This window comes from Balaenoptera musculus, chromosome 1, assembly GCF_009873245.2.
Source record: "Balaenoptera musculus isolate JJ_BM4_2016_0621 chromosome 1, mBalMus1.pri.v3, whole genome shotgun sequence".
NCBI lineage: Eukaryota > Metazoa > Chordata > Mammalia > Artiodactyla > Balaenopteridae > Balaenoptera > Balaenoptera musculus.
This window is the reverse complement of record NC_045785.1, coordinates 16,163,383-16,183,473: the sequence shown is the minus strand read 5'-3', so window position 1 is coordinate 16,183,473 and position 20,091 is coordinate 16,163,383. Positions and strand designations below refer to the sequence as shown.

Below are 20,091 nucleotides of genomic sequence, written 5' to 3'. Positions count from 1 at the left end.
CTCAGGGCTCATGGTAGGGAGTGGTTATAGTCTGATGGCTGCTAGATGGCAGGTTTTTTTTTTTTTAATATTTATTTATTTATTTGGCTGCATTGGGTATTGGTTTGCGGCACGCAGGATCTTGGATATAGCGTGTGGGATCTTTCGTTGTGGTGCATGGGCTCTTCGTTGCGGCGCGTGGGCTTCTCGCTAGTTGTGGTGAGCAGGCTCCAGAGCTAGCGGGCTTGGTAGTTGCGGCGCGAGGGATCTCTCTCTCTCTCTCTTTTTTTAAAAAAAGATTTATTTGTTTATTTATTTTATTTGGTTGTACCGGGTCTTAGTTGCGGCAGGCAGCCTCCTTAGTTGTGGCATTCGAACTCTTAGTTGTGGCATTCAAACTCTTAGTTGTGGCATGCATGTGGGATCTAGTGCCCTGACCAGGGATCGAAGCTGAGCCCCCTGCATTGGGAGCGCAGAGTCTTATCCACTGTGTCACCAGGGAAGTCCCATGAGAGCTCTCTTAGTTGTGGCCCACGGGCTCTAGAGTGCGTGAGCTCAGTAGTTGTGGCACTCGGACGATCGTGGTTGTGGACCATGGGCTCTAGATCGCGCTAGCTCAGTAGGTTGCGGTGTGTGGGTTTAGTTGCCCCGTGGCATGTGGGATCTTAGTTCCCTGACCAGGGCTCGAACCCGCGTCTCCTGCATTGGAAAGGGGATTCTTAACCACTGGATCACCAGGGAAGTCCCGGCAGGTAGTCTTTTCGGCCCTGAGTTTCCTCAGGGCTCACCGGCTCACATTGGAGGGCTGCAGATGTTGATGACTGTGACATCCTTTGTTTAAATATTACATTTATCAGAACTGTCCACGATAGCATCTGTTTGCTTGAGTATTTAAGTATTACTGGAATCCTGAAATTGCCTTTTTTTTTAATGTGAAAAACAACTTGAATATCTGAAGTTCCATATGGTTCAACCTAATAAGTGTAGCTAAGAGTAGAACAAAGAGGAAAGTCACTTACTTTCTCTTTTTCTTGGTTATGGGAGGGGATTGGCAGTGATAATGTCAGAGAGACTTTGAAAAATGTCATGATACATAGTAAAATCTTCTAGTATCCACTGTAATGTTCCTTTTTAGTTGACTAAACCAGCTTTTATTTATTTCCCAATATCTGTAATTAAAAATATCTCTAGATACTGGGAAATAAATGACCTGAAGGAAGAACTAGGATGATATATATGAAAAACTAATGAGAAGCAGAAACTACTTATCCATTCAGCTGCTAGAGGATCTCATATAGAGTATTGAAATTAACCAAGTAAGAAAAGCTTTGGAATCTTTCCAGTCTACCAGAAATTGAACTTGGTCATTTCCATGTGGGAATTGCAGCTGTTGGAATGCTTTTAGATGACTTCACTAAATAAACTTCATCTTGGGATAAAAAGTTAAGGGATGGCTTCTCAGACATAAACCGTGTGCCCTTTTAACCTTTATATTAATCATTTTTTGCTGAAAACATTAATATTTCTTGATAGGAATCCTTTGTAATTCTTTTAATAAAGATTTAATTATTGTGTGTTTTTAAGTGCTATGTTTTCATTGCATATATTGTGCAATATATGCATATATTATGTAGGTGCAATGAATAAAGATATAATACTTTATATATGTGTATATAATGTTTAACAATATATCTGTATTCATTCAATGACTATTTGTCTAGAATTCAGTCACAGGTCTATACGTGAGTACTTCCTTAACACAGAAAGTTTATTCTCTCTAGATTTGCTGATTGGAAAATTCAGAATAAATTCATCAGAGCTTTACTGTTCTTATTTTTTTTTCTTTACCCTATTCCTTCTGTTGGTACATAAAGTGGGAGAGGTGGAAGAACACCATGGCAGTGTATAAGACATTCAGAGCAAATGTGCATGCCTGCTTATTGTATAATAAAGATAACGTCTCTTTCTGGAGCAAAAGACAGCATGCTTACTGCCCATTATAAAAGATTCAAGTTCCCTAAGTGCAGTGTTCTTTCAGGTAATGCAAGTCACCATATGTGCACTTGTCATCTGGCCCTCTTTGTGTTGCCCTGGGACTCAGGTTCAAAGTGTGGTGCAAAAATGCTCATACTCTGGCTACTGCTGTTGTTGAAAGTAATAAATAGTCCTTTGTTTTGTCAAAGAAAAAAAAACAAAACCCGGAAAGTTCATATTTGGTGATGATAATGAGGTACCCCTAGAGCCAGATTCACACACTGGCTGCCTGTATACTTTTTTTTTCCTTTTTTTAATGCCTGTGTACTTAATCTATAGATGTGCTTTATTTGGCTTGTACAGTGTTTTGGAGGTCAGGAAAATTTCATGTAAAAATCTTTGTTTTTAGTTTTTCTTGAAAACTTGGAAGATACTGCATGGCTTATTTCCTGAATGGCAGCACTTGGCTTCAGCTCAGTATCTGAGTATCTACTGCCCTATGGGGGATGGGTATTCTGTACAGTTCTCCATAGTCCCTACTTCCTGTTGCTTAAACCTGGCCACTTTCCCCCCACATCTGTTTCCCACATGGTATTTTCATTGCTCTGGGGTCATTAGAGAATGATCATGTTCAGGAAACTTTAATTTTTAAATTACTATTATTTGAAAATTGTAGTTTATGTATTATAGCCTTTAATTGGCCAGAATATTTTTTCAAATCAGGTGATTTAGGGCTGAATAAATCAACTTTAAAAAAAATTTATTATTATTTATTTCATTTATTTATTTTTGGCTGTGTGGGGTCTTTGTTGCTGCGCAGGCTTTCTCTAGTTGCATCGAGCAGCGGCTACTCTTCGTTGCGGTGCATGGGCTTCTCATTGTGGTGGCTTCTCTTGTTGCGGAGCATGAGTTCTAGGGCGCATGGGCTTCAGTAGTTGTGGCACACAGACTCAGTAGTTGTGGCTCGTGGGCTCTAGAGCGCAGGCTCAGTAGTTGTGGTGCACGGATTTAGTTGTTCCGCAGCATGTGGGATCTTCCCGGACCAGGGCTCAAACCCGTGTCCCCTGCATTGGCAGGCGGATTCTTAACCACTGCGCCACCGAGGAGGCCCTCAACTTTATACTTACTGACTCATCTTAATTTCCATGACCTTTATGGATTAGCTTTAAACTTTCAAAAGATTCTTCGAGTTACATTGGTCAGCAACCACCAAATATCATTGATTTTATAGGAGATGATTTTAGGTAGAACTCTTGAATGAAAATTTACTAGCTAGCTGAAGTTTCCACTAAGATAAAATTTTAGAGGTTTTCTTTTAATTTATTTTCTTTTCATATTCTTACTCCTCTTGTAGAACAGCAATATAACTAGTACCAGTGTAACTAGTATTTTACCCCAGGTCCTACCTAAGTAATTTGCTTGTTTTGGTCTGTAAGCCTTTTTAGGGAGTGGAAGAGGATTATAACATACCTGCATAGAAGTGCATAAAACATAAAAGTAGAGTTTAACAAATAATTTTAAAGCAAAATCTGTGTCTCACCTCCCAGGTGTAAAAAAATAAAACATAATGTGGCCTTACCTGATCTTAACTCCTTGTCTTCCCAATATGTCTGCCTTAAAAAAAAAATCCTGCTCTTATTTACAGTGTTGCCATCCATTTATGCATTTCTAAATTAGTATAGTCAAGTTTTGTTTGTTTTGGAACTTTTTTGGAATCATACTCTGTAGTCTTCTGTGCTCTCTTTCACTCAGTATCATTAATGAGTGTCATTCAAGTTGTGATGTGTTGCTGTAGTTTTAAATTTGATTTCCATGTAGGAAAATATTTGATTATTGATCCATTCTCCTGCTAGTGAATGGCTGTGTTATTTCCAGTTTTTGGTAGTAAGAACAATGCAACTATGGACATTTTTGTACACGTACCTTGGTGCACATTTTCCTATTTCTCGCAAATGTATACCTAGGAAGAGCTAGGTTATACGGTATGCTTGTTTTCAAGGTTACTAACTAATGCCAAATTCTTTCCCAAAGAGCTTATACCAATTTATATTTCCACCAGCATATGAATGAGAATTCTGGATGCTCTACATTATTGCCAATGCAAAACTATAATATCCATAAAAAGTAAATGTTTCTTGGGCATATAATCTTTTAAACTTAAATACAGGACACACACACACACACACTCTGCATACCACAAAATGGTTGATTAATTTTGCTTAAGGTGAATATTGCATAAAAGACAAAAATCTTTTTAGCTTTGGAGGTGGTTAAGTAGTTGCCATAATTAGCTATTTTATACTTCTACTCCCAGCCTCCATAATTGAGATGGTACTAATAATAAATAATGGGAAAACATGTTTTTTTCCCCTTTACATGAGAACTTCTTGTCACTACCTTCAAAGGACATGGATTATAACAGTATGATCTGAAATGGAATAAGTTAGCCAGAGAGGAGAAGAAACTGTAGCCAGAGACTAGAAAATTCAATAATCATTCATCTAGGAATATTTTGAAAGAAGATATTCAAAGTTTCATGTAACTTTGAATTTTATCCTCAACAACCTCATTAGCCCTTGTGCCATTTCCTTGGGATAGGGTTGTGTTACCTACTTATATTTTGTATAATTTCTAATTGAAGATGGTATACCTTTTTCCCGGGCAAAGGCAGTAAGTTCTATAGTACACTAAAAGCAAGCATGTAGTACGTAATGCAGTATGACACTTGTAATAGGGGGTCTTTTTTTTTTTTTTAAAGAAATTCACGTTCTTTTATTTATTTATTTATTTATTTATGACTGTGTTGAGTCTTCGTTTCCGTGCGAGGGCTTTCTCTAGTTGCGGCAAGTGGGGACCACTCTTCATCGCGGTGCGTGGGCCTCTCACCATCGCGGCCTCTGTTGTTGCGGAGCACGGGCTCCAGACGCGCAGGCTCAGTAATTGTGGCTCACGGGCCCAGTTGCTCCGTGGCATGTGGGATCTTCCCAGACCAGGGCTCGAACCCGTGTCCCCTGCATTGGCAGGCAGATTCTCAACCACTGCACCACCAGGGAAGCCCCTAGGGGGTCTTTTTGAATTAAATAGATCACAGTGAAGGCCAGAGATTTATTGCATGTAGTAGCTTTTTTTGGGAGAATTTTTAAGAATGACATGATTCTCCTATTATTATGATACAGATTTATTTTCTTTGGTTTGCTTTTATTAGTAGAAACCTCCAAATTTGGGAGGGAATACTCTACTAGAATATACAATACCAAAGGAGTCCTGCAATTTGCCTACCCCTTTAGGAACAGCAGAGAATGCATACTTCAGGGATATTTGCCTATGAAGGTTGCTTTTCACTGGTGCTTGCTTTAAGGAAAATTTTAATGTTAGCAGTAGCATGTGCTTTGGCTAAATGCCTTTTCTCCTTTTGTCAAACATCTGTATTTCATGGGGTGATAACAATATTCTAAAAAGTGCACTTAAGCAGTTTTCAGGGAAACATGAACACTAATCTTTTTTTTTTTTAAATATTTGTGTATTTATTTTTTTATCTTTGGCTGTGTCGGGTCTTAGTTGTGGCACGCGGGATCTTCGTTGTGGCATACGGGATCTTTTGTTGCAGCACACAGGCTCTTCCTTACGGTACACGGGCTTCTCTCTAGTTATGGCGCCCGGGCTCCAGAGCCCGTGGGCTCTGTAGTTTGTGGCACGTGGGCTCTCTAGTTGCGGTGTGCTGAACACTAATCTTTATCTGAAATCATTGATTTACTTATTTTGGTCTTTGTCAGTAGAATATAGAAGAATCTCTTTGTAGTTCTAAAGGGTGTATCTTTTCTTTTTTACTCTTGATTGTTTCACATATTCATTTCAATTGGTGGCAGTTCACATCTATGTATTTTTTATGTCTTTAGTTATGTTACTTTATTTTCTTGTTATTTGCTATTTCTACCTTTTTTGCTCTCATATATTTAAGTTCCTAGTTTTTGAGGTAAGATTATTTCTTCAGGGTATGTATTCCAAAATGGAATCATTCTTTGGGTGTGGTTTTAAGGCAGCTGTGATGCATTGCTCTGTAGTTCTGGGGACATGGTAAACCCATTCACAGTATCCTGTCTATGTCCTGTTTCCTTAGATCCTTGGCAATATTGGGGTGAAGTTTTTTAAAAAAAACTTATTATTTGTGTTATTTGTGATATGCATGTAGTAATATATTTTATTTATTTTTAAATTTTATTGAAGGATAGTTGATTTATAATGTGTTAATTTCTGCTGTATAGCAAAGTGATTCAGTTATACATATACATTCTTTTTCGTATTCTTTTCCATTGTGGTTTATCACAGGATATTGAATATGCTTCCCTGTGCCATATAGTAGGACCTTGTTTATCCATTCTATATATAATAGTTTGCATCTGCTAACCCCAAACTCCTACTCCATCCCTCCCCAAACCCCCTCCCTCTTGGCAACCACAAGTCAGTTTATATCTGTGAGTCTGTTTCTCTTTCATAGATATGTTCATTTGTGTTGTATTTTAGGTTCCGCATATAAGTGATATCATATGGTGTTTGTCTTTCTCTTTCTGACTTACTTCACTTAGTATGATAGTCTCTAGGTTCGTCCGTGTTGCTGCAAATGGCATTATTTCATTCTTTTTAATGGCTGAGTAATATTCCATTGTGTGTGTGTGTGTATGTGTATGTGTGTGTGTGTGTATACCACATCTTCTTTATTTCCATGTCTTGGCTGTAGTAAATAGTGCTGCTATGAACAAAGGGGTGCATGTATTTTTTTGAATTATAGTTTTATCTGGGTATATTCCCAGGAATGGGATTGCTGGATCATATGGCAACTCTATTTTTAGTTTCTGAAGGCACCTCCATACTTATTTCCATAGTGGCTGCACCAATTTACATTCCCAGCAACAGTGTAGGAAGGTTCCCTTTTCTCCACACCCCCTCCAGCATTTGTTATTTGTAGACTTTTTAATGATGACTATTCTGACTGGTGTGAGGTGATACCTCATTGTAGTTTTGATTTGCATTTCTCTAATAATTAGCAATGTTGAGCATCTTTCCATGTGCCTATGAGCCATCTGTATGTCTTCTTTGGAAAAATGTCTATTTAGGTCTTATGCCCACTTTTCAATTGGGTTTTTTTTTTTGTTATTCAGTTGTATGAGCTGTTTGTATATTTTGGAAATTAAGCCCTTGTTGGTTGCATCATTTGCAAATATTTTCTCCCAGTCTGTAGGTTATCCATATTGTTTATGGTTTGCTTTGCTGTGCAAAAACTTGTAAGTTTGATTAGATCCCATTTGTTAATTTTTGCTTTTATTTCTATTGCCTTTGGTGGACTGACCTAAGAAAACATTGGTACGGTTTATGTCAGAAAATGTTTTGCTTGTGTTCTCTTCTAGGAGTTTTGTGATGTTGTGTCTTATATTTAAGTCTTTAAGCCATTTTGAGTTTATTTTTGTGTATGGTATGAGGGTGTGTTCTAACTTCATTGATTTGCATGCAGCTGTTCAACTTTCCAACACCACTCTTGCTGAAGAGACTGTCTTTTCTCCATTGTATATTCTTGTCCCCTTTGTTGAAGATTAACTGACCATAGGTGTGTGAGTTTATTTCTGGGCTCTCTGTTCTGTTCCATTCATCCATATATCTGTTTTTTGTTCCAATACCACACTGTTTTGATTACTGTAGCTTTGTAGTGTTGTCTGAAGTCTGGAGGGTTATGCCTTCTGCTTTGTTCTTTTTCCTCAGGGTTGCTTTGGCACTTCTGGGTCTTTTATGGTTCCATATAAATTTTAGGATTATTTGTTTTAGTTATGTGAAAAGTGTCATGGGTAGTTTGATAGGGATCAAACTAAGTCTGTAGATTGCTTTGGGTAGTATGTCCATGTAATAGTATCTTTTAATATTCATTTATTCTTAATAGCAATTTGAAAAACATTTTTCCATATTATGATTTTTTGCCCTGGGTAAATTTCATCTTTGATTGTTTTATCAGAATGAATTGGAGAATTGACCTGACATTTTGTATAGCTAACTTCTTTCACTTTATTTCATTGTGCAAATTTTTTTCCTAAAGTTAAAAATATGTGTCCATTTTGATGCTTTGCTTTAGTAGAATATCAAAATAATTTATTCTAAAGCATGTGAAATAAGAATATGAATTTATAAAGCCTTGTTGGTGAGAAATTTGCTTGTAAGAACTCTTCATTTCTGGTTATTAATTTTCTAAAGTAGATGTTTAGATAACATTCTGACTTTTATCCTTTGAAAAATTGCCCTGATGAGATTTATAAATGCTATAACATTTCATGGTAAACCTCATGCCCTTATAAATGTAATTTTCACTCCAAATTGGAAACAAAGTTTTTCAAGGAAATCATAAAGCTATTTAAAAAGCAGGGAAGAAATTAAATACAATTAATTTCAGTTTTAAACTTTGGTCACATTTTAGCATATTCGTGTCTCTTACTAGCCTGTAAGCTTTTGACTGTAGTTAGTTCTCCGTGAGTCCATTTTATTTCAGCTTTGGGAATAGGTAGCTGAGACTTTAGGCATTTATGTCTGTTTTAGATAGACATAATGGATTCTAGGGTTAGATTATCAGGGAGTAGACTTTCTTCAGAGCCTCTGACTGATTGATTGAATTCCAGGAAAATCTAATGTCCTTTGGAGACCACTTTCATTTCTCCCTGGGTAGAGTTTTTAACTCTGTGGTAGAATTCAGGGGATCTAAGAACTTGGGTAAAATAGCTAATTGACTGTTGAACTATATTAGAAAATAAAAATGATAGGAAAAAAAAGAAACACCTGCATGCTTTCTTTTAAGATCTTTGTGTATCTTCTTTTTTTTTTTTTTTTTTTAACAAATATCCATGAGATGGATGCAACTTTATTTATTTATTTATTTATTTATTTTTGGCTGTGTTGGGTCTTCGTTTCTGTGCAAGGGCTTTCTCTAGTTGCGGCAAGCAGGGGCCACTCTTCATTGCGGTGCGCGGGCCTCTCACTGTCGCGGCCTCTCCCGTTGCGGAGCACAGGCTGCAGATGCGCAGGCTCAGTAGTTGTGGCTCACGGGCTGTAGAGCGCAGGCTCAGTAGTTGCAGCGCATGGGCTTACTTGCTCTGCAGCATGTGGGATCTTCCCGGACCAGGGCTCGAACCCGTGTCCCCTGCATTGGCAGGCGGATTCCTAACCACTGCGCCACCAGGGAAGCCCCTTTGTGTATCTTCTTACAGATCTTTTTAATATGACATGTATACTTGTGAGTATATTATATATATGCACACATATGTAGATGTAGATACACATACAGAAATATGTATGCATGTACATGTATATTTAGATGTACTTTTTTAAAAACAAAAATGAGATAATGCTCTATAAGTAACTTTTTTTGGTTCAGGTTTATTGAGGTATAATTTACCTAAAGTAAAATTCACCTTTTTTAGTATACAGTTCTGTTAGTTTTGACAAGCACAAAGAGATATGTAATCTGCACTACAGTCATGATACAGAACAGTTATGTCATCCCCCCAGAATCTCCCTGTGCCCCTTTCGTAGTTATCCTCTTCCCTTGTAATCATTTATTTCTTTTTAGTTCCTTTTACAAAATATCATATAAATGGCATCGTACAGTATATAGTTTCTAGTCTGGCGTTTTTCATTTAGCATAGTTTTTCCTTTAAGATTTTTAGTTTTAGGTATGTTTCAAGAATCTTTTATCAAATGGATGAAAATATTCATGTCGTTTTTTCTAGGAATTTCATTTGTTCAATTTTGAAATTTTAAGCCTTTAGTCAGTCTGGCACTTACTTTAGTATAAAGTGAGACAGATACTTCCATATTTAAAAAATTAGCTGCTTTGGCAATATTTATTAAGATTGAGTTACTAATACTCTTAACTAAATTGATTTCCTCACAGGTAACACAAGTAGCAAGACAGCCGGGACCCCCGACCCCTTCCCCTTACTCAGCACATGAAATAAACAAGGGGCATCCAAATCTTGCGGCAACGCCCCCGGGACATGCATCGTCCCCTGGACTCTCTCAAGTAAGAAAAACCTTTTTTTTTCTAAAAGAAATTTCCATGTCAGAGCTGACTTTCTATTTTTCTTTTTTAAAAAAATTATTTATTTATTAATTTATTATTTATTTTTGGTTGCATTGGGTCTTTGTTGCCGTGCACGGGCTTTCTCTAGTTGCGGCAAGCGGGGGCTACTCTTCGTTGCGATGCACAGGCTTCTCATTGCGGTGGCTTCTCTTGTTGTGGAGCATGGGCTCTAGGTGCGTGGGCTTCCGTAGTTGTGGCTCACGAGCTCTAGAGTACAGGCTCAGTAGTTGTGGTACACGGGCTTAGTTGCTCCACGGCACATGGGATCTTCCCAGACCAGGGCTCGAACCCGTGTCCCCTGCATTGGCAGGCAGGTTCTTAACCACTGTGCCACCAGGGAAGCCCAAATTTCTATTTTTCTAAAGCAAACTTTTAAGCAAACATACAACATTACTTGAAGAGTAATTTCTATTTTCTCTCATACATTTATTTAGACACACCTCCCATGATAGTGACTACTAATAGTGTTACACATTTCATTTATGGAGTCATTCAAAATAAACTGTCAGTGATATTTAGTTTTCCTTTTTGTTGTTTTAGAAATTAGAGTATGACTCTATGAAGTTCATTAAAAATCCCATAAAGCACTTGTTTGCCTTTCAATGTGTAATCTGTTAGTCTCCCTTTTCGCTTTTTGGTGGAGTGTTGGTGGTTATTTTCTACTTTCGTAAAAGATATGGCTGTCTTTCCCTCTTAGTATTGATAATTTTAGAGTGCTTTTTTGTTTATAAGTAGATAATTGGAATTTGTTAGGCTTAAAATTTTGTTGAACTGTTAAAGAATAGTGAACTCCTTAGTTTATTTCCAAGTAACAGGCACAGGAGACACCGAAACTGTTTTAAGAAGATGTCGCTGTGGGTCCCCTGCATTTTAAGCCATTTCCAAGAAATCTTTCAGCTTGTACCAACTCACCATTACATGCTTATTTGGTCTTCCTTGTGGTTAAGAGTGGGGTAGAGTTAAGAAGTCTCTTACTGGAATGTAGAGAGAGTCAAGCCAATAACCTTGAACCAAGCTGTTTGAGATTGTCAGTATTTACACGTACGAAACATTCCTTTTAATAATGAAAATTAATATTATAACATTATTTTCAATTTGGGCTTTTATATTTTAGGTCTTTAAGAGCTTGAATAATAAGAGGAAGAATTACTGAAAATAATGCTAAAAGCTGGTGATTATAAGTTAAGGGTTGATTAATGATAGTTTAAACTATAGAATGTTTGGAGAAGAAATGTACAACTTGCCAAAGCATGATTGAAATAGCGCTATTCAGGAATATGTAAATTAATTTGGGCTTAGTACTATACTTAAACTCGGTCTAAATCATTCTTGTTTAACTTTGAGTTTTAAAAGTAAAATATGTCAAAATGAATTCTTAATTGTTTAGGATGAGTTTCTAGTGTTGGTTTTCATGGCACTGAACAGAACCACCCACGCTATTAATCATGTATGTTGGTCTGAGTCTCAGGAGGAAAGAAAAACTGTAGTAAGTTGAATAGGGAAAGTTTAATATAAAGAATTATTAAATATAATAGGGAATTGGAGTACTGAGGGATTGGCTAATAAGAAAGAAAACTCTAAATGATATAAAAATTACAAATATAAGGAGTAGCTGCTTCTCCTGGGGCCAAGATGGAGTCCCCATGGAAGAGCCTTCTTCTCCACCCTGTTACCAGAGAGTGCATGGCTGTGGCATACCTTATAGCAGAGAAGTCACTGTGGTGTCATACCAGTGGAACGTACTAGAAATCCTTCTTCTGGAATTTGCTGGAAATTCATCTTACGGAGTGTTGAGGAAAGCTGGCTTCTGTAGCACCGGTTCCTTTAGCAAAGAGCTGCTGCAGTGCACAATGGCTAGAGGCTCCTTATAGCATCTCTGTCATAGGCACTTCAGGTAACCTTGAATCTGCTGGATCACAGGTCCCATGTGGTAGAGCAGCTTGTGTTACAGCCTAAACTTACTGCAGAGCCTCCTTTTGTCCTTTCCCTCAATCAAAATTGGAAACCTCCCAGATGACTTTGTAGGTAGGTCGAGGTGTATCACACTCAAATGTAATGTATGTTCTCTCCAAAATCTAAAAAAGGCCTGTCCAACCTTGTGCCTCTTTATTTCACGCTACCGTTAGGAGACTGCTCCCCCCACCTTGGGCTGAGATCTGGCACGATGTGGTTCTCTGAATGGTAGAGAAGTTGCTGTGGTGCCACATCAGTGGAACTTACTAGAAATCCACCCTCTGGAACTTTCCAGAATTCTGCCTTCTAAGGTGCTGAGGGAAAACTCTTCACGGGACTGTTTCTTCTAGGAGGCACTCTGCTGCAAAATGGCTTGAGAGGGTACCAGGGGTAGCTGTTAGTTACTGGGTACTGCTGGCTGCTGCACATTGCAGCAGAATCCTGACACTGAAGAAGCTGCGCCCTCTAGAGCAGCTGGGCACTGGGGAAGTCAGGTTCTGGAGAAGCTGTCTGTTCTGCAGGAGCCTGCTCTGCATGCCTAGAGGAACCAGGAAGCAAAACCCTTTCCTCCTGCAATATCTTCACAGTGCCCTCTACTGACAAAGCTTTACATTGTGCCAGATCCATTTTCACTGTACTGGCAGACAAGTTGAATTTTGAGCTGAAAGGCAAGCAGTCGATAACTGGCACATAAGGGGAATAGCTTAGTTTTCCATTTCAAATTTTTACGGTTTCCAGTTGTGATTTGACCCCAGCAGTTGGCCCAAAGCCCTTAAGTGTTCTGAAAGACGGTGCTGCTTGCAAATGCATAGTTTGCATTTAAGAAAGGATGATCTAGCAGTGGTCTCAGTTGTCGAGCCCACAAATGCCTTTCTGTATGCCATTTTATTAGTTTCTTTTAGAAGTCAGAGTACATGAATTCCAGGGAGAAGGGTCACCAAATATTATCTTGCTACCCTTTGTGGTCTGTTTTGTTATCTTCCTAATCTGATGGATGAACCCAGTAACTCACATCTGATTTATTACCCCCCTTTTATCCCCTGCCTTTCAGACAGAGACAGCCTTATATGGATTCATTTGTCTCCTAACAATATCTTAACATCTGTTTACAGAGTGAGGAAGTTTTTCTAAATTGGCATACCTGGAAAAATGGGGAGTTCTGTGGGAAACTCAGTCTCCTTAGGTTTATATATATTTTAAAATTAATTAATTAATTAATTTTTGGCTGTGTTGGGTCTTTGTTGCTGCGCACGGGCTTTCTCTAGTTGCAGCGAGCGGGGGCTACTCTTCGTTCTGGTGTGCAGGCTTCTCATTGTGGTGGCTTCTCTTGTTGCGGAGCACGGCCTCTGGGTGCATGGGCTTCGGTAGTTGTGGCATGCGGGCTCAGTAGTTGTGGCTCGCGGGCTCTAGAGTGCAGGCTCAGTAGCTGTGGCGCACAGACTTAGTTGCTCCGCGGCATGTGGGATCTTCCTGGGCCAGGGCTCAAACCTGTGTCCCCTGCGTTGACAGGCAGATTCTTAACCAGTGCACCACCAGGGAAGTCCCTCCTTAGGTTTAATAGTTGACATGTTTGTAGATCATTATGGAAAGTAGAACCTTCAAAATAGAGGGAAAAGAATTATAGGCTTGGAGTCAAAACAGACTCCAGGTTCTGGGACTTGGTCTGTCACTTTCTGGTTATATGATGTTGGGTAAATTATTTGATATCTCTAGAACTTGGTTTCTTCTTCTGCTATATAGGAGAGAATTAGAATTCTACCACTCTTTAAGAGGACTGTTATGAAGACTATATAAAATTCTGCCTCAGAACAGGACATGCTAACGCTTTCAATAAGTGACATTTGTTATTTTCGTGCCTGACTTGGTTCTCTTCAGGATATTGTGTGTGTGTGTGTGTGTGTGTGTGTGTGTGTGTGTGTGTGTGTGTGTCTAATTTGGCTACCTGTCTGGTATTAGTGTGAAATTTAGAAGCTCTCTCCAGGAGTTTGAGATGTCTTCCAGGTCTTTGCTTATCCCTTCCAGGATAAAAGTAGAGGCCAGGCTTGGTCATTTTCTGTTGGAAATAGTGTGGTTTATTCTTACACACAGAACTATTAGATTCAAATCAACTGCAGAAAAGATTAAAGAAACTTCTTTAACCACATGTCCTTTTTTTTTTTTAATAAATTTATTTATTTATTCATTTATTGGCTGTGTTGAGTCCTCGTTGCTGCGTGCCGGCTTTCTCTAGTTGCAGCGAGCGGGGGCTACTCTTACTTGCGGTGCGCATGCTTCTCATTGCTATGGCTTCTCTTGTTGCAGAGCACAGGCTCTAGGCGTGCGGGCTTTAGTAGTTGTGGCACTCGGGCTCAGTAGTTGTGGCTTGCGGGCTTTAGAGCACAGGCTCAGTAGTTGTGGCGTGTGGGCTTAGTTGCTCCACGGCATGTGGGATCTTCCTGGACCAGGGCTTGAACCCATGTCCCCTGCATTGGCAGGCGGATTCTTAACCTCTGTGCCACCAGGCAAGTCCCATGAAAACATTATGAATTCTATATTTTATACTTAAAATTAAGCAAACTTTGCATGGTTTCATTTTGTGTCTTGTAAAAAATATCGGAAGTCTGTTACTTGAATTATCTTAAATTACTTAAGCAAAACATAAGTGTTTCATGCTTGTTGCTTGATTGTTGGTACACATTTGTTTTAACTCAGTTAATTTTCTCATAATGGAGCTAAATTACAAAATAAGGAGTCCAAACTGGCCCTGATTATCAGGTTCAGTGTCTAGTCCTTTTCTTTTTTCTCTTGGTATCCCTGTCTAAACTCTTAAGCTATGTTCACAGTAATCATTGAGAAGACATGCTCAGAATAATGCCAAAGAAGTGGAGTGGTACATGTTTTCCACCCACTGTTCCTGTTCATTTGGTTCCTCTCTTTTTCTGAGAGATCAACTTGGTCATGTTAAGTAGTGGACTGAGATGGTGATGGTATGTGATCCACTGGTTAGATTCTTTATTGTCTCTGGAAATGCTAGTAAGCAAAGGACTTCTTCACTGAGGAGTAGTGATTGATCATGGTACTTATTTTAACATTACTATTTTCATTATTACAAAAGAATATGATTAAACAACTCATGGTTCCTGCAATCTTTTTACTTTATCCAACTTCCAGACTTCATTTTCCTTTCAGAGGTCTTGTTTTACTAAGGAAAAATACTCATTATTGCCTCACAGTTGTTGATTGATGGATTGTTTCAGACTTTGCAAACTGCTTTATCTTTCTTATTAAGTTAAACAGTGATTTTACTTACTGCAAGCAAGTTTTTATACTTTTTTTGATTTTTAAAATGTCTTTCATGAAGAAAATAAATTGAGTTTGGCAACTCTGACAGTCAGCGTTGCTAACCAGGATAAGTAGAGAAAGCTTTGAAAATGTTTTTCACATTTCATTGTTGAAATAGATGAATGTTGACATTCCTTAAAAAAAGAAAGCAAAGCAAAATTTATTGTTTTTTATACTAGCCTTCTCCCCCATGGAACATATTATGGCTGTCTAAAGCAGTCTTTGAAGTGACTGGTGTTTGGAAGCTGCATTCATGGCACATGAAGATTTGATGTAGCCTCCAGAAACTGCAGTACTGACTGCATTTAGTTGGTCCTGTTGCCAAATCTTCTGTTTTGTTTTCTTCAGTTGATAATATATGTACATACTTAAAAATTTATACCTATTGAAAATTTCATCAGCAAATACTGTCATTAAGCAGTTTACAAATTAACATACCTTTACAAATGTCATTAGTATAAAAGTAAGGCTTATAAAAATTTAAATCATTTATACCTGTGGTTTCATCTAATATATGCTAAATAATTGTGGTAAGCTCTTTTCTCTGATTCTTGAGATTTATCTTAATGTGGTCATATTTGATAGAGAATTTTAGCTCTTTTGTCTTTTTTATTAACAAAAACAGTTGCAACCATATTTATAAAGTAGGACTTCACCAGATGTTTTCCAAATTTCATCTTTAATGCAGTCTTATAGCTTACCATGAAATATGCCTAAAGGCATATTTGTTTGATTATGCTTCTCTTTGCATTGCATGTAACTAGAAAAAATTCCCAGTGATTTTCTTTCAAGATATTTGTGGTTAGTTTTTAAGTTTTGTTGTAAGAATGATAGTTAAGTGCAACTATTATTCAGACTTTCTGTACCCTAAACACCAAGTTTCAGATTCTGTTTGGGAAATCTATAAGACTAGAACCTATATTTTGAAATATCTAAGTGTGAAGAGTGAAAGTTTTAAAAATGAATTCTACATTAATTCAACACAGTTTTAAAAACCAAAGATGGGACTTCCCTGGTGGCACAGTGGTTAAGAATCCGCCTGACAGTGCAGGGGCACGGGTTCGATCCCTGGTCTGGGAAGATCTCATATGCCACGAAGCAGCTAAGCCCGTGTGCCACAACTAATGAGCCTGTACTCTAGAGCCTGCGGGCCACAACTACTGAGCCCGAGTGCCACAACTACTGAAGCCTGCACGCCTAGAGCCCATGGTCTGCCACAAGAGAAGCCACCGCAGTGAGAAACCCATGCACTGCAATGAAGAGTTGCCCCTGCTTGCCGCAACTAGAGAAAGCCCATGTGCAGCAACGAAGACCCAAGGCAGCCAAACATTAATTAATTAATTAATCAATAAGTTAATTAATTAAAAAAGAAAAAGAAAGAATTTTCTAAGAACCAATCTGTAAGAACTGAGTGATTTCACAAGCATTTTTTTCATTGTCTTTGGTGTAAGCTCAGTTTTTTGTTGATGATGTTGTTTATTTTCATCTCAGTTCTGTCAGGGGGAAAAAGGTTTAGGATTTTATCTGTTTCACGTTTAAGGAGTTATTTCCTCTGGACACATCCTGGGAGGCGCTTCTTGATTTCTCTAGCTACCACTCATCTGTTTTAATAGGTAGTGCAAAACCTCTTCCAGAGTTTCCCTTGCAGGTTTACCTCTTTACTTCACTTACTTCCCGTAGTTTTAGAAGAAAAACTCATTTCTGCTCCACCAATCTGTTTTTTACCTAGCTGTGACATTATTTTTTCAGATTTTTATGGTTTTGAAAATTGCAGCCTCAGTTCACCTACAGAAATTAGCATGTGCCAGTAAATCAGGGGATGGGAAATAGAACAGAGAATTAAGAAATGGAGTGGTTTGACTATTCAGTTCAGAGTGCTTGTGATTTTTCCTGCAAAAATTTATATTCCATTTGTCTTAGTTAGCTCAGGCTACCAAAACAAAATACCATAGACTGAGTGGCTTAAACAACAGACATTTCTCACATTTTTGGATGCTAGGAAGTCCAAGATCAGGTGCTGGCTGACTGATTTGGTTCCTGGTGAGAACTTCCTTCTTGGATTGCAGAAAGCTGCCTTGCCTCCTTACTATGTCCTCATACGGCAGGGGGTGGGGGGGAGAGAGAGAGAGAGAGACAAGCAAGCTCTCTGATGTCTCTTACAAAGGCACTAATTCCATCATGAGGGCCCCACCCCCATGACCTCATCTAAATCGAATTGTCTCCAGAAGTCCCCATCTCCACATACCATCACATTGTGGGGTTAGGGCTTCAATTTATGAATTTTTTGCAGGGGGCGAGGGAGGCACCTCCATCTATAGCACCATTTATGTGATTCAGAGAGCTATGGGGGAAGTGGGCAGATAGGACTACTGGGAGAAAGGTCAGCAGAGGGGATAAGTACCATAGACATGTAGAATAGTGTCCCGAGCTTAATCAGGCATATAGGTAAATGTTCTTTTTTTTCTTTTTAACTAATTAATTAATTTTTGGCTGTGTTGGGTCTTCGTTTCTGTGCGAGGGCTTTCTCTAGTTGCGGTGAGCGGGGGCCACTCTTCATTGCGGTGCGCGGGCCTCTCACTGTCGTGGCCTCTCTTGTTGCGTAGCACAGGCTCCAGATGCGCAGGCTCAGTAGTTGTGGCTCACGGGCCCAGTTGCTCCGTGGCATGTGGGATCTTCCCAGACCAGGGCTCGAACCCGTGTCCCCTGCATTTGCAGGCAGATTCTCAACCACTGTGCCACCAGGGGAGCCCCTAGGTAAATGTTCTTATCCAGGTTAATTGAGGGGGGGAGTTCAATTTGCATGGATGTGGGAGAAGGGAGAGGATGAGCTTAATACAGGCTTATTTGTTTTTTATCAGTGATCAAATGAGAAAGTTTACTTGAAGTATAAGAAAGCTAGCATCTTTGGGACTTCCCCGGCGGTCCAGCGGTTAGGACTACACACTTTCACTGTTGAGGGCTGGGGTTCAATCCCTGGTCAGGGAACTAAGATCCCACCAACCTCACAGCACGCCTCCCCACCTGCCCCCCCACCAAAAAAAAAGAAAGAAAGCTAGCATCTTTATAGAACTAAGAGTCTTGAATTTCAGTGACTCCATACTCAGTGAAAAGCAGACAACACACATATCATGTATAATAGCTTTGTGGTAGGTCATTTTAAATTCTGTCAAAGAAGAGTTAAGGAGAAGTTGTTATATTTAAAGCAAGTAGAATTGATTAACTATGAACAAAGAAGATTATAGATTGATTGTTAAGAAAATAAAGTGTTCTAATTTACTTACCAAACTAACAAACTTTTTCCTTAATGCATATATTAGTTTACTGTCCTTTTTTCCTCAAATTTCCAGTGATGCTGATAATTAAGTAATAGGAAGGGCTAGATCTGATTGTAAAGTTTTCATTGGTTGATGAACCCTCATTTTTTTCCTCTCTGAGGAATGATAAACTCTCAAGCTACCTGAATTCTCTCACTCTTGTATGGTATCTTTACTGTCTGCCAAGTGTTTTGTTCCATAGGTACCTAAGTAGGTGATATGTAGAAGAAAGAATTTATGTTGCCAATATTTTGTTGTATTTCACCAGCAAAATAAATCTCCTTCTCAGTTTCCTGTCAGTGATACTCCATTTTCAGGTACTACGCTATATTATTCAAGACTGTTTATTACCTCAAATTTTATTACTCCTCATCACCATTAAAATTGCCCATCTTCTTTTACAGTTTAGTTCCAAAATTTTGACCTGCCTGTTTAGTATAGTTGACAACATGACAGCCTAATTAGCTTAGCAGTACAGCTGTTAAAGTATTGTCAGGAAAAAAAGAAACGGCACTATTTCAAATAGAGGGGATCTAATACATGAATTTGTTAAACTAGCTGATTGATTCTCAAAGGGACACTGAAGTAATCCAGAGATTAATAACTACAGGAAGCAGCTAACATCTCTAGAGCTGAGGGAATGAAAGAGGAGACATGGTGGTGTTGTGAGAACCTAGGAGCTTAGAGAAGTGTCCTTTAGGGCAGCGGTCCCGAACGTTTTTGGCACTAGGGACCAGTTTCGTGGAAGACAGTTGTTTATGGACCCGTGTGCGCGGGGGGAGGGGGGTGGTTGAGGTGGTAATGCAAGCGATGGAGAGCGGCAGATGAAGCTTCCCTTGCTCGCAGCTCACTTCCTGCTGTGTGGCCGGTTCCTAAGAAGCAGCGGACTGGTACCAGTCTGTGGCCCGGGTGTTGGGGACCCCTGTTTTAGGGGACTGTTGGTCAGACTTGTGAGAAGGGAGTTTTACTGCAGGTTGGCTGTCAGAAACTCAGTAGGTGAGAGAGCAAGGCGAGGCTAGTACTTTGAATATCAGGTGTGCACGCCTGTCTGCTGCTGGATCTCTGGCTTTCAGAGACTAGAGATCTGAATGGAGTTGGTGTCTGGAGCCATACTAACAGGAGGTGAAAGCACCCTTCTACTTACAGGGTGGATTAGAGCTGAAAGACAATAGGTAAGTAATGGGCACAAATAATGGTAAAAGGTTATATCGTTACCTTAATAATAAAGAATAAGCTAGGACCATAAATCCCATGAATTTAAAGGGAAAAGTAAATGTGGTAAAACAACATTGTTGGTAACTGTAATAATAATGACATTAAATTCCTCTATTAAATAGTCACTCAGTTTGTCAAAACTGAAATCTAGGTATATGCATTTAAACATGACAGAGATTAAAAACAAAAGCAGGAAAACATTAAAAGGAAAATGCTAATAAA

The 20,091-nt window shown here is 38.9% G+C and overlaps 1 protein-coding gene across 7 annotated transcripts in view; it reads left to right on the top strand.

Annotated features, from left to right (window-relative positions):
* EIF4G3 (eukaryotic translation initiation factor 4 gamma 3) overlaps positions 1-20,091 on the top strand; it is a 391,513-nt gene that overhangs the window by 130,514 nt on the left and 240,908 nt on the right. For all 7 annotated transcript variants that reach the window (XM_036862726.1, XM_036862730.1, XM_036862729.1 and 4 more), the window contains one exon: positions 9,878-10,006. In XM_036862726.1, the coding sequence (XP_036718621.1) occupies positions 9,878-10,006 (129 nt within the window). The remainder of the gene's footprint in view (positions 1-9,877; positions 10,007-20,091) is intronic.